Raw genomic sequence first — 25,582 nt, 5'->3', positions numbered from 1 at the left:
TTGCAGGTGGACAGACTGTTTACTATCTGAGCCACCAGGGAAGCCCCATGTTGGCCTTGATTAAATTCTGTTTTCAACATCTCTAGATTCAACTTTCAGCTTTGGTCATGATTTGGAATTTAAAATTTTCACTGTAATTTTAGCATTTATGTAAATACTGGTTATATTTGTTTACCCAGTTAACATCTAAAGACATTGGAAATATAAGCAGTTCAAACAGGTGGAAAAGATTGGCAGTAGATCTGTAGACTGAGAAAAACATGCTATTTTGGAGAGAAAACATTTGTGAATACTATTCACTGATATGCACACACACAGACACACACAGTTCTAGTGATCATTTTTCTAAGGAGACCAATATTTCTCTATCTTCAAATCAATTCTGGATGTATTAATTGAATGCCTATTCAGAATAAGGCCGCATAGTCAACTTAAAAAGAAACAGACCTCTTGGCTTCTGACCTATTAGGGTGATGACATGTATACATGACATTATAGCACAAGGTGAGCATCTCAAGAGGAGTAAGAAAGTTTCTAAGTATAATAGAATCTGAGAAATAGAGATTAATTCAAATTGGGTCAGTCAGAGAAAGCTTAATGAAATAAACAGGCTTGAGTAGGCTCCAAAGGACTTGGTATTCTATATGGCTCTAGTAATAGACAACAAGAAGATAATTTTCAAAATTTACTTTTTTGGTCAGCAAACAGAAATCCGGTAGCAAAAATCTTGGGCTTGGATTATAATATAATAAATGAAAAAAATGGAAACCCATTTGTATCTGGTATTCTTGACAAAATTACCAAAGATGACGATCCTGAAAGTGAGATTAAGATGAAGATTGCCTTGCAACTCAAGCAGCTGGATCTGCGCTTACTCAATCATTCTCTGAAACATATTTCCTTGTGAGTCTTATTTTTTTTTTTTAAAGAAGCCTCTGAAAATTGTTCATGAAAAGTACTTTTAGAGCTTCAGAGGAAAACACAAGAACAATAATGTTTAGAAGTGTTTGCTATTGATTTAACATTAGATTATTTGGAATAAAATTTTAGTTCTTGCATGAATATTTCTAGTTCCAAATAGTGAAATTTTCAGCTAATATGGCTAAAACATTCTAGTAGAATTTCATCTAATTCTGAAGCCATTATGTGGCTTTTCATCCCCAAAGTCTCTTAAATCATTAGATAAATTTTTAAATTATAATACACTTATCATGTAGAGTTTGTCAGATTTAAAACTTGTTTATCTTTCTAGTCTTTTCTAGTACTTTGATACTTTCATTAAGAAATGAAGTGAATATTTAAATGAGTGTATTTAAGTGTTACATTCAACATTCTCAGCATTAAATGCAAATCACTAATTCTTTAACGTATGGCAGTGTTATGAGATTGTAACATGGTTAAAATTCACTGTAATTTTGTTGATGTGTAATTTAACTGATATTTTAATTACAAAAACGATATTCCCCGATATAATAGAATGTTTTCATGTTGTTTTCTGTGGATTCTCTTTTAAAGTATTTAAAATGAATTTCTTAAACATTTATTTCAGAGAAATACGATTAAATCCAGGGACTGTGAAGAATGACATAGAGCTGCTTAAACAGTTCTCAGGAAAGGGAGAACAGACAGTCTTGGAATCAATCGAGTACACTTCAGGTTCATGTTACATTCTATTTATCTTCATAATTACATTTTCAAAGTGCTTCAATAGCTAAATATTTAAGAAACAAAAACTTGAAATATCAATCCTATTTTTTGAAGCCAAGCTATGTTACAAGTTGAGGTTAAGGAGCTCCTTTTACTTGTGTGATAATTGGTTTCAGATTATGAATTTTCAAATGGATGTCGAGCCCCACCTTGGAGACAGATTAAAGGTGAAATTTGTTACGTGCTGGTGAAACCTCATGACACTGAAACTTTGTGTGTCACTTGCAGCAAAGAAGGAGTGTTTTTAAATGGTGTAAGTAATTTTTTTAAAAAACCAGTATTGACTTTGGTCCTGAGGTTGATCTGTAAGTGCAGGCATGTCTCCAGGATTGAACCCCAAAACCAGTCAAGTGAAGGATTGTCCTGTGGGATTCAAGCAGATCCGTCTGCTGTGTTTGCTGCCTTAGTGTCCCCTACAGGTCCTCAAGTCAGCGTTCTAGGAAATGACCTTCATAGTGACCCATTCTGCTGTCTAAAACTAAAACCTCTTTAACGTGATCAGTTTGCTGATTTATGATACAAGTATTAGAGGGAAAAAAATAAGTCAAAAAGGAGCTCCGAGGTAATACAAAAGCCATAACTGGCTTCTGTCCTCAGTGCTTGACCAACAAAAGAGAGGAGGGGGTCCACAAAGGAGGGCTCCTGCAGAGGGGACCCTGCTGCCCAGGGAGGGGCTTCCAGGCTGTGCTGGGACCTCAGCATCTCAAGACAGCGCCTGCACGGAACTGGGACTTACACCTCTGAAGAGTGGGCCCTGCTTGCATTTGGTGGTGGTCCCTTAGATGCTCAGAGGGTCCCCACAGCGCTGGGGCTCACACATCTGCAGAACAGTCACCTCCAGGCAGTGCTGGTCCCCTCAGAGCCCAGGTATCTCCCTAAAACCAACTCGAGCCCCTGAAGAGTGGGTGCTGCCCAGTTAGCAACTGGCATCTCAGGGGCTGAGTAGGATTTGACAGAACCGGGTCTCTGAGGAGGGGCCTCAGCAGCTGTTGCTGGTGTCTCTGAGGGGTCCTGATGAGCCTGGTTCTGGGCCTCTGGGAAAAGCCCCCAGAAACTAGAACTAACTGTTGCTACTGGAAGCAACTGCCACTGTGGGGTGAGGGGCCGTTGCTGGGTGACTCTGAGAGGATGTGGGAGGGAGCAAGTCCCTCCTGCCTCGTCTAGCCTCCCTGGCGACCTCTCCCCTCCTGCTGACGGAAATTCAGCCGGCCTGGCAATGGAGAAACAGCTCTACAGACTTTGGCCCGAGTGTCAGCAGAGTGTGGGTGGGTGGCCCTCCACCTGAGGGAGGTGGCACATGGCCTTCTGAATCTCCTGGATTAAACCCTGGATGTTAAGGCCCATACCTACTTACTGAACTTGGCTGGAAGGAGCAGCTCAGCTTTCTTCTCTGCAAAGCCCTGCCCTCGCTGTCTTCATGTAAACTTGGGATTCGCAGCAAAATTCTGCAGGGAGGATCCAACTCCTTAACGGGGGACCCAGCTTTCCCAGAGGACTGTTTGGAGAGTACTCATGCCTCAGCCTGGGTGGGTATCGAGATGCGGGGCCATGTTCTTAGTGGCCCGCCACTGACCCGTCTTTTGGTGCTTATCTTGTCAGTGTGACCCTGGGCTTGTTTCTGCACAAAGGAGGCAGACAACCTAAATATGATTTTACTTTTAGTTTGTTTTTATTAAAAGAAAAGCAGAATATCCAATTGGAAAATAAGAGATTGAAAAAAAAGAGGAATGCTTTTCTTTGGCCTTTCAGAGTAGGTTGAGAAGCTTTTGCTTCTATAAAAGGCTGTTGATGCACATACAACTTGGTTCGATATGGAAATACCCGGGTGTTCCTCAGCTTAAACAATGGAAGACAAGGAACTGATGCTGTTCGGTAATGACAAGGAAATGTATTAGACACTACAGTTTATATGTATAACTATATATGTGTGTGTGTATATATATATGTATATATATATATTTATGTGTGTGTGTGTGTGTGTGTATACACAGGGGACTCCCCTGATGGCTCAGTTAGTAAAATACCTCCCTGCAATGCAGCAGATGTGGGTTCTATCTCTGGGTCGGGAAGATCCCCTGGAGGAGGGAATGGCAATCCTCCTCCAGGTGACATGACAAAGAGTCAGACATGACTGAGCAACTAACACTTTCACTTTTCATATATATATGTGTGTGTGTGTGTGTGTGTATGTATATATATGGTGGTGTGCAACTCTTTGCGACCCTGTAGACTGAAGCCCACCAGGCTCCTCTGTCCACAGAATTCTCCAGGCAAGAATACTGGAGTGGTTGCCTTTCCTTCCTCCAGGGGATCTTCCTGACCCAAGGAATCGAAGTCAGGTCTCCTGCATTGCTGTCTGAGCCACCTGGGAAATTACATATATATACATACACACAGTTATATATATATATATATATATACACACACACACATATATATATATACACATATATACACACACACACACATATATATACACACAGACACAGTTATATATGTAACACACTACAGTGTATGTGTGTGTGTGTATATATATATATATATATATGCAAACACACATATGTGATATAGGAACAGGAAAGGAAAGAGACAAGAAAGACAGACAGAGGCCAAGGGGAGAGGGGCAGATGGTACATGGAGGTCAGACCCCTGGAAAATGAGCCTATAGTAATCATGCTCCACACAGAATAAGAGCAGGGTGTGACCAACAGAAACATAGGCTTTTGTGTGGTGACATTCTCACCTCAGAGGCCTTTATGACTTCATCAAAGGCTCATTAAGTCGTAATGCATTTTCACAGGACAGAAGAGCAAAGGGGAGGGGCTTTCAGGTCTCTGCTGTAGCAGTGAGCCCTCTGTGTCTAGGAGGCCCTGTGTGTCTAGGAGGCTCTTGGTAAAGGCTTGCTGAATGAGTGAATAAATAAATGAATTTATATTACATTTAGAGGGAAGGGTTTGCCTGTACATTTCATGTGTAAAGACAAGCACATGGATCCTTTAGAGAAGAAAGCATTACTTGTGGTTGGGTTGTGATTTATTGATCTGGTTCTTATGTTGCTAGTCCATTAATTCCAGCACCAAACTTTTTCTCCCAAAGGGCAAAACAGATGATGAAGGGCAAATTAATTATGAGAGAAAAGGAGAAATTTATAAAGACCTTGTCACACTTTTAAAAGAAAAATCAGCAATATGTTCAGAAAATATGTCTAAACAGGTAAGTTTTACAGTCTCTTTTGAACTTTTATAGCATAATAGTTTTTGGCTGCAACTTTCTGTAGTATAAAAAGTTGGAGACTAGTGCTGCCTTGTTTTGGACAGTACTTTCAACTATTGGAGTGTTTTCCACAATATAATATAAAGTAATGCATGTTGTAAATGTAGCAATTTAAGAATGTTTCTGGTTTTCTTTAGGTGACAGGAATGATATTTCAAAGTGCTTTCTAAATAGGACTTTTTCATTTTCCGTTTTGAATTAATTACACTGAGAACAAAGGACTCAGTCCTGGTAATGAAGCCTACAGGTTTTGATTATTTTCATCCTTTCTGGGAATCCTATGATTACTACCTACTTGGATTGCCTTGATAAGTGTGTCAGCTATATGTGCATAAGAGCAGTGTTTATGTCTCCCATGGTTTGTAAAATAGTGCTGAACAAAGAAATCAGTCAATGTGATATTTTGTGAAATAAAACTTTGGTTGAAGCTGATGTAGGTAAAAACCAAAATTCTAAGAATACTAACATGATCCACTTATGCTCTGGGCTGATTCTCAGGCTGATGGCAACTCTATAGACCCCCCTGTACAAGAGCTCATTGATCAGGTTCATTGTCTTTCTGATGCTGCCGCTTCTGCTCTATTTTCTTGCCAGACTGTTGTCATTCAGCCTAGCATGGCTCCTTGTCATCATTTCATGAATTATTTTTGTTTCCTGGTCTTTGATCACCTATTTCCTGGACCCCAGTTTTCCATTGTTGTTGTTACTGTGATAAAACACATATATACATAAAATATAAAATGTGCCGTGTTAACCATTTTAAGTGTACCATCCAGTGGCATGAGGTACATTCACAAAGCTGTGCAACCGTTACTACTATTTCCAAATCATCTTCATCATCTGAAACTAAGCAATAACTCCGTTTAGCAGTAACTCTTCCTTCCTTCTCCCCCCAGCTCTTGGTAAACTCTAATCTACTTTCTGTGTCTATGCATTTACATACTCTACGTATTTCATATAAGTGGAATCACACAATACTTGTCCTTTTGTGTTTGGCATATTTCACATACCATAATGTTTTCAAGGTTCATCAGTGACGTGCCTGTATCTGAACGTCATTCCTTTTTATGGCTGGATGACATTCCATTTATGTATGTACCACATTTTGTTTCTCTGTTCATCTTTTGATGGACACTGGGTTTTCCACCTTTGGTTATTGTGAAAAGTACTATGAATATTGGTGTACAAATCTCTCTTTGAGTCCCTGTTTTCAGTTCTTTTGGGTGTACACATCAGGGTTGATTTTTTGGCTCATATGGTAATTGCATTTAACTTTTAGAGGAACTGCCAAGCTGTTTTCACATAAGCTGAATTATTTTACATTCCCAGTAGCAGTGTATGAAGATTCCAGCTTCTTTACATCCTCACCAACACCTGATATTTTCTGTGTGTTTGTGTTTACTGTAGATATCCTAGTAAGTGTGAACATGATGTATCCCATTGAGGTTTTGATTTGCATTTCCCTAATAATTAGTGATGTTGAGCATATTTTCATGTGCTTATTAGTGATTTGTATATCTTCTTTGAAGAAATGTCTATTCAAATCCTTTGTCCAGTTTATAAAATTGTCTCATTTTTGAGCTAGAGTTCTTTATATATTGTGAATATTAATTCTTTATTAGAAGGTTTGCAAATGTTTTGCCCTTTTCTGTGGGTTATCTTTTTGCTCATCTTGATAGTGCCCTTTGGTATACAAACATTTTAAATATTGATAAAGTCTAATTTATATTTTTTCTTTTGTTACTTGTGCTTTGGGTATCATATTTAAAGAACCATTGCTAAATCTGTCATAATAAAGATTTGCCCTTCAGTTTTCTACCTTTCTACAATTTTTCATTTTAGTTCTCTCAAGTTTAGGTCTTCGATTCGTCTGGAGTTAGGTTTTGTGTATAGTGTTAGGGTCCACCTTCACTCCTTTGCACGTGGATGTTCTGTTTTCCCAGCACCATTTGTTTCAGAGATTATTCTTCCCCCACTGAATGGTCTTGTCATCCTTATTAAAAATCAGTTAACTATAAATTTCAAGGTTTATTTTTGGGCTCTCAATCCAATCCCCTCGGTCTGTATGTGTGTCTGTATACCTGTCCCATACTCTTGACTACCATAGCTTTCTGTTAGTTTTGAAATCAGGAAGTATGAATCCTCAAACTTTGACCTTGTTTTTTCAAGACTGTTTTGGTTATTTGGCGTCCCTTGACTTTCTGTGTGAATTTTTGTCTTGGTTTTACTATTTCTGAGAAAAACATCATTGAGATTTTGATAGGGATTGTATTGACTCTGTAGATTGCTTTGTATAACATTGTCATCTTAATAATATTGTCTTTTAACCCACAAATGTGGGACGTTTTCCCACTTGTTTATATCTTCTTTAACTTCTTTCAGCAGTATTTTGTAGTTTTCATGTACAAGTCTTGCCTTTTTGGTTAAATTTATTCCTAAGTATTTTATTCTCTTTGATGCTATTACAAATAGACTTGTTTTCTTAATTTCCTTTTTCATTGTCCACTGCTAGCATAAAGAAATACAGCTGATACTTGAGTGTTAAAATCAGAAGTAATTTTTGAATGTGAAATTCAAAATTGAATCCAGCTAATTTGCCAAATTTATTTAATTCAGTTTCTTTTGAATCTTTAGGTTTTTCTACATATAAGATCATGTCATCTGTGAACAGAGATAGTTTACATTTTCTTTTCCAGTTTGGATGTTTTAAATTTATTTTTCTTACCAAATTCCATGGCTAAAACTCTCAGAACTATGCTGAATAGAAGTGGTGAAAGTAGATTCCTTGTCTTACTCCTGATCTTAGGGGAAATGCTTTCAGGCTTTTGCTATTGAATGTGATGTTAGTTGTGGGCTTTCCATATATGGCCTTTATCGTCTGATCAGTTTTCTTTTTCTTGGTGTACCCCATCATTTTGGTAGTGTTTCCTGAGTAAAAGAGGCACATAGGAGGAGAAAAATTGAGGGTTAGCATGTTTGAAAATATCTTTATTCTTCTCTCTCAGTTGTTGTTTCTATAATGACAGTTTGAAAATAATTTTTTTCTTAGAATTTTAAAGGCATTTTTCTATGTGACCTGTTTGTTTTGGCTTTTCCCATATAATGAGCCTTTAGGATTTTCTCTTATCCCTGATGTTCTGTAATTTTCATGATGATATGGTTGGTGCTGGTTTCTGTTTGTTTTTCATTAATGATGACATATGTCTTTTAGAACTGGAAAATATTTTTGTATTACATCTTTAATCATTTTTTTCCTCTCTGTTCTCTTTGTTCTCTTTATGAGATTCTAGTTGGATTTTGGGGCCTCTGAGGTTGATCTGATTTTCTTTTCTCTCATATATCCCACCGTACTTTCTGGAAATACACCTTTACTTTGTCTTCCAAACATTGTCTAAATCTTTAAAATTTAAACTTTTGTATTTTTAATGTTTTGTTTTGGGTGTTTATATTTTTTCAGACCATATTCTTTCATTTCTCTTGGGTAAAACCTAGCACTGAAATGGCAAGGTTATGTGGTGGTTATTTGTTTAACTTTTTAAACAATTGGTAAATTGCTTGCCAAAGTGATTGTAACATTTTCCATCCACTCTGTGCACGAGATTGACAGCTGTGCCACATACTTGTCAATAAGTGGTACTGTCAGTCCTTTATTTTAGACCATCTAATAGGTGTGTACCGGTATCTCACAGAATTTTAATTTGCACTTCTTGAATGCATCTTCTCATATGCTTATTGAATGTGATTCGTACATCTTCAGTGGTAAAGTGTATATTCAGATCTTCTGCACATTTTTTATTGGTTTTTGATTTATTATTATTTCGTTGTGAGATATATACCTACCTACATACATACATACACACATACATATAAGCTTATATTTTCTTTCAGAGATAGGATTTGTAAAATATTTCCTCCCAGGTGGTGGCTTGTCATTTCATTCTCCAAAAAGTCTTCCAAAGAACAAATGTCCTCAATTCTGATGAAGTTCAACTTACTAATTTTTTAGAGTGTTGTATCTAATAAAGCTTTACTAAACCCAGTGTCACAAAGATTTTCTCTAGTGTTTTTTTTCTAAAGGTTTTTAAATGTTAGGTTTTATATCTAGGCGTATGATCCAGTTTAATATATTTTTTGTACATGGTGTGAGATATGGATCAGAGTTCATTTTTTTCTTCTGCATGCATACACCTAATTGTTCCAGCATCATTTGTTGAAAAAGAATTGTCCTTTCTTTGCCCAGTTGTCCATTTATATGGGTGTATTTCTATTCCACTGATCTGTTTATTTTTATATCAGAGCCATGCTCTCTTGGTTCCCATAGTAAGTCAGTCTCAGGTCAGGTGTTGTCAATCCTCCAATGTTGCTGTTTTTCTTCAGAGTTGCCAGCTATTATGGGTCTTCTGCATGTCCATTTGAATTTTATAGTCAGCTTGTCAGTTTTTTCATAAAAACCCCAAAGGAATTATGAATGATACTGTATTGAATCTATAGGTCAATTTAAGAACTGACATGTTAACACCATTGGAGTTTCCAGGTCATGGAACTCAGTGTTTCTCCCTGTTTAATGTTACTCAGCGTGTCTCTCCATCTTATTCAGTTTCTCTCAGCACTGTTTTGTAACTTACAACACACGTCTTACGCATCTCTTGTGAAACATCTGTAAATATGTCCTATTTTGGGGCTATTGTTAAACAATAGTTTTAAGGTTTCAATTTCTGGTTATTTGTTGCTACTATATAAAATACACTTTTGTGTATTGATTTCATATCCTGAAACCTTGCTAAAGTCACTTCATAGTTTTGTCTGGTTTGTAGATTCTGAGGGGTTTTCTGCAGAGATGATCATATTGTCTCTGAATAAAGATCATCTTACTGCTTCCTTTCCAATTTCCATCATTTTATTTCTTTTCTTTCCTTAATGCACTAGCTGGAACCTCTAGTACAGAAGTGAGTAGACGTGGTTTCTTGTTCCTTGTGGTAAAGGGAAAACTTTCAGTTTCTAATTATTGTCACCTGTCAGCTTTTCATAGATGAAATTTATAAGGTTGAGGAAGTTCCCCTCTATCAAAGTTGTTGAGAACTTTATTAGGATTGGATGTTGGATTTTATCAAATGATATTTCTGTACCTATTGTGTTAGTCATTTTATTTTATTTTTAGTTTAGCATGGTGAATTATATTAATGTTTGAAAGAGAAACTAGCCTTACATTTCTGGGACTAACTTCATTTGTGCAGGGTATATTATCCTTTTTATTTATTTTAAAATTTTAATTTGCTAACATTTTATCAAGAAGTTTTGCATCTGTTTAGGATTATCAATGTGTGGATTATTAACGTGTAGATTTCTTTTCTTCAATATCTTTGTCTGGTTTGGGTATCAGATTAGTACTGGCCTTATAGAATGAGTTGGAAGATTTTATCTCCCATTCAGTTTTCTGGAAGAGTGCTTAGAATTGTTGTCCTGTCTTAACTGTTGTGTAGAATTCACCAGTGAAGCCATCTGGGCCTGGAGTGTTCACTGTGGGGAGGTTTCTAACTACAAATTCAATGTACTTACTAGTTATAGGGTCTCACAGGTTATATTTCTTCTTGAGGGTGCTTGCTAGGTTGTCTTTAAAGGAATGTGTATCTCTTCCATCTAAAGTTGTTGAACTGATTGGTATAAACTTGTTTATAGTATTCTTTTGTTAACCTTTTAACAACTGTGGAAGCTGTAACTATTGTTACCTGTCTCGTGCCTGATATTGATCATTGTGTTTTATTTTTTTCTTGATCCATCTGGCTAGAAGTCCATCATTTTACTCAATTCTCTCAAAGAAGTCGCTTTTGGTTTCATTTACTCTTCTCTAGCTTTTTTTTAAAAAACATACATTTAATCTTGTCATACTTGCATTGAAAGGAATTTTAGTGGTTTCAGGTATGACTAATATTCAGATAAAGAATTCTCTTCAGTCTGCATTCATCTATAGAGAAGCTATTTGTCTTTTGGACACACATTTAGACATTTTGTCTCTCAGACACAGTGAGTACCTCTCTGGGGCATGGCAGTTGTAAGATGTTGGGAACATTTCACTTTCCTGCTCTCAACAAAGCATTGACACTTCAGAGATGTGTCTGTTTTTATATCCTTCTGCCTGTTTTGAGTTCATATTGCTCTTCTTTTTCTAGTTTCTTAGGGTAACAGCTTAGAGTCTTGATTTGAGAGCTTTCTTCTTTCCAGGTAGGTATTTAGTGCTGTAAATTTTCCTTGCAGAACTTCACCTACCTACCTGTCACACATCTTGGTGTTTTATTATCATCGTTTTCATTTTCAGTCAGCTTTTGTATTTAAAAAAATTCCCTTAAGTCAACTATACCTCATAAAATGTTCTTTTTCCTTGAGGCTTCCTCTTTGACCCATGATTATTTAGAACTTTGTTACTTAGTGTTACGTTTTCCCATTACATGATTCATTATTAGTTTGATTCCACTGTATTCAGAGATCAAACTCTTAACAACTTTATAAATTTGGTTTTTGGTGTGATTGAATTCTTCATATCCTTGCTGATTTTCTATCAGTTTTGAGAGGGATTTGAAATCCTCCAACTATAATTGTAGATTTGTCCATTTCTCCTCTTAGTTCTGTTTTTGTATTTGCAGTTCTGTGTACACATTTAGCCGAGAAGGCAATGGCACCCCACTCCAGTACTCTTGCCTGGGAAACCCCATGGATGGAGGAGCCTGGTAGGCTGCAGCCCATGGGGTTGCGAAGAGTCAGACACGACTGAGCGACTTCACTTTCATGCACTGGAGAAGGAAATGGCAACCCACTCCAATATTCTTGCCTGGAGAATCCCAGAGACGAAGGAGCCTGGTGGGCTGCCATCTATGGGGTCGCACAGAGTCGGACACGACTGAAGCGACTTAGCAGTAGCAGTACACATTTAGGGTTACATTTTCTTGATGACTATTTTATCATTGTGTCATGTCCCTTTCTGTCTTTGGTGATTTTCTTTCTTTTTCTGAAGGCTAATCTTTTATTCATATAGGTACTCCTGCTTGCTTTTAACTAATGTTTGCATGGTATATCTTTTCCCCTTCTTTTACTTTCAAGCTACCTATATCATTATATTTGAAGTGAGTTTCTTGTAAATAACATATGGTTGCTGCTGCTGCTGCTGCTGCTGCTGCTGCTAAGTCACTTCAGTCGTGTCCGACTCTTTGCGACCCCATAGACGGCAGCCCACCAGGCTCCCCTGTCCCTGGGATTCTCCAGGCAAGAACACTGGAGTGGGTTGCCATTTCCTTCTCCAGTGCATGCAAGTGAAAAGTGAAAGTGAAGTCGCTCAGTCATGTCCGACTCTTAACGACCTCATGGACTGCAGCCTGCCAGGCTCCTCCATCCATGGGATTTTCCAGGCAAGAGTACTGGAGTGGGTTGCCATTGCCTTCTCCAACATATAGTTGAGTCATTATTAAAATCCACTTCCTGAAACTCTATTTATTGATGTATCATATCCATGGTGTGTTTAGATCATTTACTTAAAAAAAACTATTTATTTTCATTCATTCTTTCATTTTTGGCTGTGATGGGTTTTTGTTGCTGAGCTCAGGCTTTCTCTAGCTTCTGTGAGCAGGGGCTACTCTATTTGCTGTGTGAGGGCTTCGCATTGTGGTTGTTTCCATTGTTGAACCCTAGAGCGCTGGCTCAGTAGTTGTGGCACATGGGCTTAGTTGCTCTGCAGCATGTGGGATCTTCCTGGACCAGGAATTGAACCCATGTCCCCTGCATTGACAGGTGGATTCTTAACAACTGGATCACTAGAGAAGTCCCTAGATAATTTACTTTTACTTATTGATATTAGGGCTTAAGTCTGCCAGCTTAGTTTTATTTTCTGTTTTTTCCTCCTGTTTTCTGTTTTGTTTATCTTTTTATTTTTCCTGGTCTTCTTTGGCTTACTTGAACATTTTTTTAAATACCATTTTGATTTTTCAATAGTATTTAAGTATATCTCTTTGTGTAGAGTTTTTGGTGGTTGTTGTAGATATTGTGTTATACATAATTTGTCATAATATACTGGTTTGATATTTTACCACCTGAGTAAAGTATAGAAACCATGTCTCCCTTTAAGTCCCTAGACCCTCTCTCATTTGTATTTGTCTTTATTTCCTTCACAATGATAAACTGTATTAGACAGTGTTATAATTTGTGCTTCAACCCTCAAACATCATTTAGAAAACTCAAGAGGAGGATGAAAGTCTTTGTGTTTACCCATGCTTTTATTCTTTCTCTGATTCTTTCCTTCCTTTCTGGTGTTGCCAATTTCCTTCTTTTATCATATCCTTTCTGTTTGCTGCTGCTTCTGCTGCTAAGTCGCTTCAGTCGTGTCCAACTCTGTGCGACCCCATAGACGGCAGCCCACCAGGCTCCCCCATCTCTGGGATTCTCCAGGCAAGAACACTGGAGTGGGTTGCCATTTCCTTCTCCAGTACATGAAAGGGAAAAGTGAAAGTGAAGTCGCTCAGGCATGTCCGACTCTTAGCGACCCCTTGGACTATAGCCTACCAGGCTCCTCCATCCATGGGATTTTCCAGGCAAGAGTACTGGAGTGGGGTGCCATTGCCTTCTCCTCCTTTCTGTTTAAGAACTTCTTATTCTTTGGAGGTAGATCTGTTGGTGACAAATTCTCTTTGTTTTCCTTTATTTGAGAACATCTTGAAATTCCCCTTTATTCCTAATGAATATTTCCACTGTATATAGTATTCTGTGTTGACAGTTCTTTATTTTCAGCTCTTGGAAAATGTTTCCAGTCTTTCTGGCCTCCATGTTTTCTAATGAGAAATCTGCTCTTATTTTAATTGTTTCTGTCTTATAGGTAAAATAGTTTTTCTCTCTCATTGCTGTTAATTTTCCTTGACTTTGGTTTTATTGAGTTAGATTATGTCTCTTGATAGGAATTTCTTTGGGTTTATTCTGTTTAAGGTTTGCTCAACTTCTTGAATCTTCGATTTATGTCTCTTCCCAAGTTTGGGAAATTTCTGACATTCTTAGAATGCATTTTCAGTCTGACCTTCTTTCTCCTCTCCTTCTGGTGCTCTGATAACATGAATGTTGGATTTTATTCTACTGTTCCACAGATCTTGCGGCCCTGTTTATTTTTTTTTCAATGTATTTTCTCTTTGTGGTTTAAATTGGGTAATTTCTATTGTTTGTCCTCAAGTTCACGGGTTCTCTCTTCTCCATCCTGTTGCTGAACTATCCAGTGAGTTATTTTGGTTTGTAAATTTCTATTTCAAAATTTCTATTTGGTTCTTTATATCATCTATTTATTTGCTGAGACTTTCTAATTTTTTCATTTGTTTTGAGTCTTATTATTGATTGTTGAAGCATTTTTATGATGGCTGCTTTAAAATCTAACTCCAACATCTGTTTGAGGTTATTCCATCGTCTATTTTATCTTGGTATGAGCATCAATTATTCATCGTCCTTTCTCATTCAGGTTGTGACATTTCCTTGCTCTAGGTATGATGAGTGATTTTTTTTGAAATTGTGTCTTGGACATTTTTGGATTATATTATGAAACTTTGGATTTTATGGAAGTCTTTTGTTTTAGCAGGATTTCTCTAAGGTCTCATGGTGTAGATCTGGGGTACTGCAAAGTGCGTGTAAAATTCCAAGGTCCTTGCTTAGACTCCATTGAGAACCTGGTGGTGTAGGGTGCCTCAACATCACTGGGCAGTGAGTGGAAGTTTGGTCTCCCCACTGAGTCTCTGCTTACACTCACCTGGCCAGGAGGACATGCTTACCATGGGGCCTCAACTTACACTGTGGGAATTGAGTCCATTACTGCTTGGAGGTGGTGATTTTGCTGCATCTCTTGAGATGATCACATAATTTTTCTTCTTTAGTCTGTTGATATGGTCATTGATTTTTGAATGTTGAACTAATATTGAATCCCAGGATAATTCCAACTTGGTCATGATGTCTTATTTACTGAGGATTTTTGTATCTGTAGTCATGAAGGATATGGGTTAGTAGTTACCTTTTAATGTCTTTGTCTGGTTTTTGTATCTGGGTAATGTGCCCTCAAGTGAATTGGGAAGTATTCACTACTTTTCCTCTTTCTGGAATTCTTCATATAGATTGAGTCTTATTTATTTGTTAATGTTTGGTAGAGTTTACCAAGGAAGCCATCTCTACTTGAAGGTTTCTTTGTTGAAAGGGTTTGTGTTGAGAATTTTATTTCTTTAATAGATACAGAACTATTCATATTTCTTTCTGTTGCTGAGCATTGGTGGTTCGTAGCTTTCAATGAATTTGTACATTTTGTCTAACTTACCTGATGTATCGACATCAAATACTACTCCACTATTATCTTCTGATGTCTAGAGGATCTGCTCTCTGGAGGATCACTTTTTCACACCTAATATTGGTCATTTATATCTTCTCTTTGTTCTTAACTCGTCTGGAAAGAAGTGATCAATTTTATTGGTCTTTTCAAAGAACAATTATTTGTTTCATTGATTTTCTTTATTGTTTTCTTTCTATTTTATTTTATTTCTGCTCTTATAATTTTATTTCTTCTGCTCTCTTTAAGCTTAATTTGCTCTTATTTAATTTCTTAAGTTGGAAGCTTAGGAATTGGTTTGAGACCTTTATTTTTTAATGTGAAATTTTATGCTATGAGTTTCTTTATCAGCACTATATGAACTGTATCCCAGAGACTCTGATATGTTTTCATGCAAATCAATATATCTGAGGATTTTCCACATATCTTTTTATGAGTTTCTAGCTTATGTCCATTTTATTAAGAGAAAGTGTTTTATATGATTTCAGTTCTTTTAAATTTGTGGATGTTTGTTTTATGGCTTAAAATTTGGTCAATTTCGTGAATTTTTCCTTGTGCTTTTGAGAAGAATGTATATTCTACTGCTGTGTGTGGTGTGTTCCGTAAATGTCAGTTACATTCAGGTGGTTGATAGTTTTCCTCAGGTCTTTTATATTCTTATTAAGTTTTGTTTTGCTCATTTTGTTGATTTCTGAGAGGGGAGTTTTAAAGTCTCCTAATTGTGGATTTATCTGTTTTTCCTGTTCTATTTCTGCTTTATGTCTTTTGAAATTCTATTGTGAACATAATTAGAATTGGGTGGTAATTGGCTCTGTCATTATGTGTCTCTCTCTTTACCTCTGATAATATTATTTGTTTTGAAGTCCCTTTTTGTCTGATGTTAATATAGGCATTTCTGCTTCGATTATTGGAGAAGGCAATGGCACCCCACTCCAGTACTCTTGCCTGGAAAATCCCATGGATGGAGAAGCCTGGCAGGCTTCAGTCCATGGGGTCGCTAAGAGTTGGACACAACTGAGCGACTTCATTTTTGCTTTTCCCTTTCATGCACTGGAGAAGGAAATGGCAACCCACTCCAGTGTTCTTGCCTGGAGAATCCCAGGGATGGGGGAGCCTGGTGGGCTGCCGTCTGTGGGGTCGCACAGAGTCAGACACGACTGAAGCGACTTAGCAGCAGCAGAAGCAGCTTTGATTATTGGTTTCATAGAATATTTTTCTTCAGCCTTTTACTTATAATTTATTTATTTATTTATATATAAAGTGGTTTCTTTTAGACTACAAATAGTTAGGTTTTCCTTTTACATGCAATCTGATGATTTCTTTTAATTGAAGTCTTTAAATCACTTTCATTTAAAGTGCCTACTGATAGAGTTAAATTAATTTACTATTTTACTGTTTGCTTTTATTAGTGTCATTTATTCTTTGTCTCCTTTTTTTCTTCCCCTTTTGGGTTAATTGAACTTTCAGATATGATTCCATTTTGTTTATGCTATTAGTTCATCAGTTATGCTGCTTTTTAAAAGTATCTCACTTGGGCATATATGTCTCTAGTTTATAGAGTGTGCCTTTGAACAACTGTAATTTTACCACTAGTCTAAGAACCTTACAAGAGGCTTCAAATGTCACTCCCAGTCCTTTGTACTATTGTAGTCATGCATTTACTTCGACATGCTAGTAACCCCTCACCACAAAGAATCTTTTATATTTATTTTTATCATTTCAGCATTATTTTATGTAGATCCATGTCTGGTATGAGATTCCTTCTGACTGAAGAGCTCCATGAACAATTTTTATCCTAGGTCTTTCTGACAGTGCATTCTCTCAGCTTTTCTTCATCTGTAAATGTCTAGTTTATCCTTCTTTTCAAAAGATTGTTTTTTCTCTATAGAATTTTGAGTTGAGAGGATGTGAATTTTTTTCCCTTTCATCACCTTAACTGTATCCCTCCCTTGTCTTCTGGATTGCATTGTCTCTGAAGAGAAGTCTCTTTTAATTATTGTGTTTCTTCCTCTGTCTATAAAGTGTCTTTAATTTCTGGCTACCTGCAAGATGGTCTGTTTATCCTTGGTCTCAGCAATTTGACTAAGATGCGTCTCAGCCTTTATAGGGTTTGAGTATAATTTTTTTCAGGTGGTGGTGAGGAGCAAGTCAGCCCAGCCCTGTTGCAGTATCTGTGTGGGCTGCATAAGAGCTGTGAGTTTAGGATCATCCCATTACTGTCAGCCTAACTCCAGTAGAGGGCTTAGTTTTGAAGTTTCCCAGATTCAATTTGTGTTGCTAAGCAACATAAGTTTTAGAGCATCTTGAGACATCTTTAATTTATCACCAGGGTAAATTTTCAGATAGCATGAAATAATTCAGAAATGGTATCATTATTACAATATGCTCTTTTTCTTCGTTTTTTATTAATTGAAGGAAGTTAAATTCAGTGGACAACCACAAAAGGATCAGCCTAACAAGGCACCTACGGAGGAAGTGGCTGCTCCACATAAAGCTAGTATTACTTCCCGCAAGAGTACACAGGAGAAGAACCGAATTAATCTGGGAAGGAGTCAACTGACCAAGAGATTAGAGCCAAGTTTAAACTGGAGGACCAGTTTCAGTTCCAAAGAGTAGGTAGATATTAACGTAATGGGTTTTCTGATACATACTTCCCTACCACATGTTTATCTAACTTTTCACATAACTTTATTTCATCAGAAGAAAATACAAAGTATATACATACACCTCCCTCCAAAGTAATTACAGGTTGGTTCCTTTTTCCCCTCTTCATGGTCCAAGCAGAAAGATTTGACATCAAACTGGGTTTGTGTATAGAGGACCACGGAAGGAGAACACGATTCACTTCCATGTGCTTGGTGAGTCAGGGCAAATAACACATGAAAATGATGATAAAACACATGGAGGAATATAAACATTGTGGTAGGGACCTGATTAAGTAAGTGTTAAATTATGTGATTAAATATAAAATCGGGGGAGGTCCTAAGATGGCAGAGGAATAGGACAGGGAGACCACTTTCTCCCCTACAGATTCATCAAAAGATCATCTTAACACTGAGCAAATTCCACAAAACAACTTCTGAACGCTAGCAGAAGACATTAGGCACCCAGAAAGGCAGCCCATTGTATTTGAAAGGAGGTAGGACAAAATATAAAAGATAAAAAGAGAGACAAAAGAGTTAGGGATGGAGACCCGTCCTGGGGAGGGAGTTGTGAAGGAGGAGAAGTATCCAAAAACCAGGAAACCCTCTCACCGTCGGGTCTGTGGGGAGTTTTGGAATCTCAGAGGGCAACATAACAGGGAGGAAAAAATAAATAAATAAACCCACAGATTATGCGCCTAACCACAACTCCCAGCAGAGAAGTAGCCCAGATGCTCGTGTCCACCACCGGCAAGCTGGGGCTGAACAGGGAGGCGCGGGCTGCATTGCTTAGGTTAAGGACTGGGCCTGAATGCCCTGAGGACAATCTGAGGGAGCTAACCAGAGAGGGGGAAAAAGAGAGAGAGAGAGAACTTCCTCACAAAAAGCTCTAACCTAAGGCACTGCCAGGCCCGCTCACAGAACAAAGGACTGAGCGAATACCAGGGGAGAACTAGCCGGCTGCGGACTGGTCCATACCCCACCGGAGGCAGAGAGGCAGGCGGGCGACAGCCAGAGCCAGCAAGGGGCAATCTCGGCCCCAGAGACAGCATTCTCTACCAAACTGCACGCAGGCTCCCAGTTGCTAACCAAGTCTTCCTGGGATCCTGGACGGTTGAGATCCGCCAGGAGGGTTGCAGCCAGATATCAGCTCCCCGGAGGAGACACACAGCACACCTGAGACAGCACTCCTGCTGTGCACCCAGGAAACTGAACGGCTGGGATAGTGGAGGAGATAAGACACACCGCCTCACCTGGGGAGAGTGTGCTCGCCAACCACCTGGTCGCCTGAGCTACTCGCACCAGGGAAGGGCACAAAATGCAGGCCCAACTGAGTCTGTGCCTTTGTGGAGTACCCGAGAACCTGAACCTGAGCAGCTTACACCTGGGAAGTGCATGCAACGCAGGGCCTGCTTTAGACAGTTTCCCTGCAGAGCAACCTGGAGCTTGAGCAGTGTAGACTGGGAAGGCACACACGCCATGAATGGGGGCAAACCCAGTGTGGCCCAGACACACACCAGTGATATTTGTTTGCAGTGTTCCTCCCTCTGCACAGCACAACTGAAAAAGTGAGCCTAAATAAGTGACCACCTCTGCCCTCTTGTGTCAGGGTGGAAATTAGACACTGAAGAGACTTGCAAACAGAAGAAGTCAAAATAAACAGAGGGAAGTGACAGGTGCAACAGATTAAACCCTGTGGTTAGCGCTGACTACATTGGAAGGGGCCTATATACCTCGAGAAATATAAGCTGGAACAAGGAACTATCTGAAACTGAACTGCCCACACTGCCCACAACAGCTCTAGAGAAATTCCTAGATATATTTTACTATTATAATTTTTTTAATTAAAAAAAATTTGTAATCCCTTTATTACTCCTTTAATTTTCATTTTTATAACCTACTATTACCTTGCAAAAAAACACCTCTTTTTAAAGCAAATTTCGTATGTATTTTTTATAATTTTTGTGATTTTGTTTTATTTTTTTAATATACTATTTTTGAGAGTCTAACCTCTACTCTAGATTTTTAATCTTTGCTTTTTGGTATTTGTTATCAATTTTGTACCTTTAAGAATCCAATCTTCGGTACCCATTTTTACTTAGGAGTGTGTTTACTGGCTTGATTGCCCTCTCCCCTTGACTCTCCTTTTTCTCCCCCAGGTCACCTCTATCTCCTCCCTCCCCCTTCTCTTCTCTACCAAAGGCTGTGAATCTCTTTGGGTATTCCAGGCTGTGGAGAACACTTAGGGAATTGATTATTGGCTAGATTTGTCTCTCTCCTCTTGACTCCCCCTCTTCTCCTCCTGGTCACCTCTATCTCCCTCCTCCCTCTTCTCTTCTCCATGTAACTCTGCGAACCTCTCTGAGTGTCCCTCACTGTGGAGAATCTTTTCTCCATTAACCCAGATGTTTTATAATCGGTGTGGTATGGATGGAGAAGTCTTGAGGCTACTGTAAGAATAAAACTGAAAACCAGAGGCAGGAGGCTTAAATCCAAAACTTGAGAACACCAGAAAACTCCTGACTCCAGGGGACATTAATTGACAAGAGCTCATCCAAAAGCCTCCATACCTGCACTGAAACCAAGCTCCACCCAAGAGCCAACAAGTTCCAGAGCAAGACATACCATGCAAATTCTCCAGCAAGGCAGGAACATAGCCCTGAGCCTTAATATACAGGCTTCCCAAAGTCACACTAAACCCATAGACACCTCAAAACTCACTACTGGACACTTCATTACACTCCAGAGAGAAGAGATCCAGCTCCACTCACCAGAACACTGACGCAAGCTTCCCTAACCAGGAAACCTTGACAAGCCACTCGTCCAACCCCACCCACAGGGAGGAACCTCCACAATAAAGAGGAACCACAAACTTCCAGCATACAGAAAGGCCACCCCAAACACAGCAATCTAAACAAGATGAGAAGGCAGAGAAATATTCAGCAGGTAAAGGAACATGATAAATGCCCACCAAACCAAACAAAAGAGGAGGAGATAGGGAGTCTACCTGAAAAAGAAATCAGAATAATGATAGTAAAAATGGTCCAAAATCTTGAAAACAAAATGGAGTTACAAATAAATAGTCTGGAGACAAGGATTAAGAAGATGCAAGAAATGTTTAACAAGGACCTAGAAGAAATAAAAAAGAGTCAATCAATAATAAATAATGCAATAACAGATCAAAAGCACTCTGGAGGGAACGAACAGTAGCATAACTGAGACAGAAGATAGGATAAGTGAGGTGGAAGATAGAATGGTGGAAATAAATGAAGCAGAGAGGAAAAAAGAAAGAAAAGAAATGAGGACAACCTCAGAGACCTCTGGGACAATGTCAAACGCCCCAGCATTCGAATCATAAGAGTACCAGAAGAAGACGACAGAAATGCCCTGAGAAAATACTTGAGGAGATAATAGTTGAAAACTTCCCTAAAATGGGGAAGGAAATAGCCAGCTAAGTCCAAGAAACCCAGAGAATCCTAAACAGGATAAACCCAAGGTGAAACACCCCAGACACATTTTAATCAAATTAACAAAGATCAAACACAAAGAACAAATGTCAAAAGCAGCAGGGGGAAAACAACAAATAATCCACAAGGGGATTCCCATAAGGATAACAGCTGATCTTTCAATAGAAACTCTTCAGCCCAGAAGAGAATAGCAAGACATACTTAAAAGTGATGAAAAAGAAAAACCTACAACCCAGATCACTGTACCCAGCAAGGATCTCATTCAGATAAGAAGGAGAAATCAAAAGCTTTACAGACAAGCAAAAGCTGAGAGAATTCAGCACCACCAAACCAGCTCTTCAACAAATGCTAAAGGATATTCTCTAGACAGGAAACACAGAAAACGTTTATAAACTCGAACACAAAACAACAAAGTAAATGGCAATGGGATCATAGTTATCAATAATTACCTTAAATGTAAATGGGATGAATGCCCCAACCAAAAGACAAAGACTGGCTGAATGGATACAAAAACAAGACCCCTATATATACTGCCTATAAGAGACCCACCTCAAAACAAGGGACACAAACAGACTGATAGTGAAGGGCTGGAAAAAGATATTTCATGCAAATGGAGACCAAAAGAAAGCAGGAGTAGCAATACTGATATCAGATAAAATAGACTTTGAAATAAAGGCCATGAAAAGAGACAAAGAAGGACACAACATAATGATCAAAGGCTTAATTCAAGAAGAAGTTATAACAATTATATATGCACCCAACATAGGAGCACCACAATATGTAAGGCAAATGCTAACAAGTATGAAAGGGGAAATTAACAGTAACACAATAATAGTGGGAGACTTTAATACCCCATTCACACCTATGGATAGATCAACTCAGCAGAAAATTAGCAAGGAAACACAAACTTTAAATGATACAATGGACCAGTTAGACCTATTTGATATCTATAAGACATTTCACCCCAAAACAATTTCATCTTTTTCTCAAGTGCACATGGAACCTTCTCCAGGATAGATCACATCCTGGGCCTTAAATCTAGCCTTGGTAAATTTAAAACAGTTGAAATCATTCCAAGCATCTTTTCTGATAACAATGCAGTAAGATTAGATGTCAACTACAGGAAAAAAACTATTAAAAATACAAACATGAAGGCTAAACAACATGCTTCTGAATAACCAACAAATCACAGAAGAAATCAAAAAAGAAATCAAATATGCATAGAAATGAATGAAAATGAAAACAAAATAACCCAAAACCTATGGGATTCAGTAAAAGCAGTGCTAAGGGGAAGGTTCATAGCAATACAAGCTTACCTCAAGAAACAAGAGAAAAGTCAAATGAATAACCCAACTCTACACCTGAAGCAACTAGAAAAGGAAGAAATGAAGAACCCCAGGGTTAGTAGAAGGAAACAAATAATTAAATTTAGGGCAGAAATAAATGAAAAAGAAACAAAGGAGACCATAGCAAAAAATCAACAAAGCTAACAGCTGGTTCTTTGAGAAGATAAATAAAATAGACAAACCATTAGCCAGACTCATCAAGAAAAAAAGGGAGAAGAATCAAATCAACAAAATTGGAAATGAAAGTGGAGAAATCACAACAGACAACACAGAAATACAAAGGATCATAAGAGACTACTATCAGCAACTATATGCCAATAAAATGGAAAACTTAGAAGAAATGGACAAATTCTTAGAAAAGTATAACTTTCCAAAACTGAACCAGGAAGAAATAGAAAATGTTAACAGACCCATCACAAGCACAGAAATCGAAACTGTAATCAGAAATCTTCCAGAAAACAAAATCCCATGACCAGACGACTTCACAGCTGAATTCTACAAAAAATTTAGAGAAGAACTAACACCTATCCTACTCAAACTCTTCCAGAAAATTGCAGAGGAAGGTAAACTTCCAAACTCATTCTATGAGGACACCATCACCCTAATACCAAAACCAGACAAAGATGCCACAAAAAAAGAAAACTACAAGCCAATATCACTGATGAACATAGATGCAAGAATCCTTAACAAAATTCTAGCAAACAGAATCCAACAACATATTAAAAAGATCATGCATCATGACCAAGTGGGCTTTATCCCAGGGATGCAAGAATTCTTTAATATCTGCAAATCAATCAATGTGATACACCACATTAAAAAATTGAAAGATAAAAACCATATGATTATCTCAATAGATGCAGAGAAAGCCTTTGACAAAATTCAGCATCCATTTATGATAAAAAAAACCCTCCAGAAAGCAGAAATAGAAGGAACATACCTCAACATAATAAAAGCCATATATGATAAACCCACAGCAAACATTATCTTCAATGGTGAAAAACTGAAAGCATTTCCCCTAAAGTCAGGAACAAGACAAGGGTGCCCACTCTCCCACTACTATTCAAAATAGTTTTGGAAGTTTTAGCCATAGCAATCAGAGAAGAAAAAGAAACAAAAGGAATCCAGATTGGAAAAGAAGAAGTAAAACTCTCACTGTTTGCAGATGACATGATCCTCTACATAGAAAACCCTAAAGACTCCACCAGAAAATTACTAGTGCTAATCAATGAATATAGTAAAGTTGCAGGATATAAAATTAACACACAGAAATCCCTTGCATTTCTATACACTAACAGTGAGAAAACAGAAAGAGAAATTAAGAAAACAATTCCATTCACTGTTGCAATGAAAAGAATAAAATACCTAGGAATAAATCTACCTAAAGAAACAAATCACCTATATATAGAAAACTATAAAACACTGATGAAAGAAATCAAAGAGGACACAAATAGATGGAGAAATATACCATGTTCATGGATTGAAGACTCAATATAGTGAAAATGAGTATACTACCCAAAGCAATCTATAGATTCAATGCAATCCCTATCAAGCTACCAACGGTATTTTTCAGAGAACTAAAACAAATAATTTCACAATTTGCATGGAAATACAAAAAACCTCAACTAGCCAAAGCAATCTTGAGAAAGAAGAATGGAACTGGAGGAATCAACCTGCCTGACTTCAGGCTCTACTACAAAGGCACAGTCATCAAGACAGTATGGTACTGGCACAAGGACAGAAATATAGATCAATGGAACAAAATAGAAAGCCCAGAGATAAATCCACGCACCTATGGACACCTTATCTTTGACAAAGGAGGCAAGAATATACAGTGGAAAAAAGACAATCTCTTTAACAAGTGGTGCTGGGAAAGCTGGTCAACCACTTGTAAAAGAATGAATCTCGATCACTTTCTAACACCATACACAAAAATAAACTCAAAATGGATTAAAGATCTAAACGTAAGACCAGAAACTATAAAACTCCTAGAGGAAAACATAGGCAAAACACTCTCTGACATAAATCACAGCAGGATCCTCTATGACCCACCTCCAAGAATATTGGAAATAAAAGCAAAAATAAACAAATGGGACCTAATTAAAATTAAAAGCTTCTGCACAACAAAGGAAACTATAAGCAAGGTGTAAAGACAGCCTTCAGAATGGGAGAAAATAATAGCAAACGAAGCAATGGACAAAGAATTAATCTCAAAAATATACAAGCAACTCCTGCAGCTCAATTCCAGAAAAATAAACCAAAATAGGCCAAAGAACTGAACAGATATTTCTCCAAAGAAGACATACAGATGGCTAACAAACACATGAAAAGATGCTCAACATCACTCATTATCAGAGAAATGCAAATCAAAACCAAAATGAGGTACCATTTCATGCCAGTCAGAATGGCTGCTATCAAAATGTCTACAAACAATAAATGCTGGAGAGGGTGCAGAGAAAAAGGAACCCTCTTACACTGTTGGTGGGAATACAAACTAGTACAGCCACTATGGAGAACAGTGTGGAGATGCCTTAAAAAACTGGAAATAGAACTGCCATATGACCCAGCAATCCCACTGCTGGGCATACACACTGAGGAAACCAAAACTGAAAGAGACACGTGTACCCCAATGTTCATCACAGCCCTGTTTATGATAGCCAGGACATGGAAGCAACCTAGATGTCCATCGGCAGACGAATGGATAAGAAAGCTGTGGTACATATACACAATGGAATATTACTCAGCTATTAAAAAGAATGCATTTGAATCAGTTTTAATGAGGTGGATGAAACTGGAGCCTATTATACAGAGTGAAGTAAGCCA

General features: G+C 37.9%; 1 protein-coding gene across 9 annotated transcripts in view; it reads left to right on the top strand.

Annotated features, from left to right (window-relative positions):
* ODAD2 (outer dynein arm docking complex subunit 2) overlaps positions 1 to 25,582 on the top strand; it is a 205,819-nt gene that overhangs the window by 13,721 nt on the left and 166,516 nt on the right. For 6 of the 9 annotated variants that reach the window (XM_081560887.1, XM_081560888.1, XM_081560885.1 and 3 more), the window contains exons 4-8: positions 702 to 903; positions 1,550 to 1,656; positions 1,824 to 1,960; positions 4,804 to 4,920; positions 17,723 to 17,919. In XM_081560887.1, coding sequence (XP_081417013.1) covers positions 702 to 903; positions 1,550 to 1,656; positions 1,824 to 1,960; positions 4,804 to 4,920; positions 17,723 to 17,919 — 760 coding nt within the window. Of the gene's footprint in view, positions 1 to 701; positions 904 to 1,549; positions 1,657 to 1,823; positions 1,961 to 2,823; positions 3,234 to 4,526; positions 4,600 to 4,803; positions 4,921 to 17,722; positions 17,920 to 25,582 lie in introns of those variants that run through there. The other 3 variants (XM_081560893.1, XM_081560891.1, XM_081560892.1) reach the window with 2 other exon arrangements.

Source organism: Giraffa tippelskirchi, chromosome 13, assembly GCF_054371585.1.
Source record: "Giraffa tippelskirchi isolate mGirTip1 chromosome 13, T2T-mGirTip1v1.2.pri, whole genome shotgun sequence".
NCBI classification, from domain to species: Eukaryota; Metazoa; Chordata; class Mammalia; order Artiodactyla; family Giraffidae; genus Giraffa; species Giraffa tippelskirchi.
Note: the sequence above shows the minus strand (reverse complement) of the source record. Positions and strands in the feature narration are given on the sequence as shown.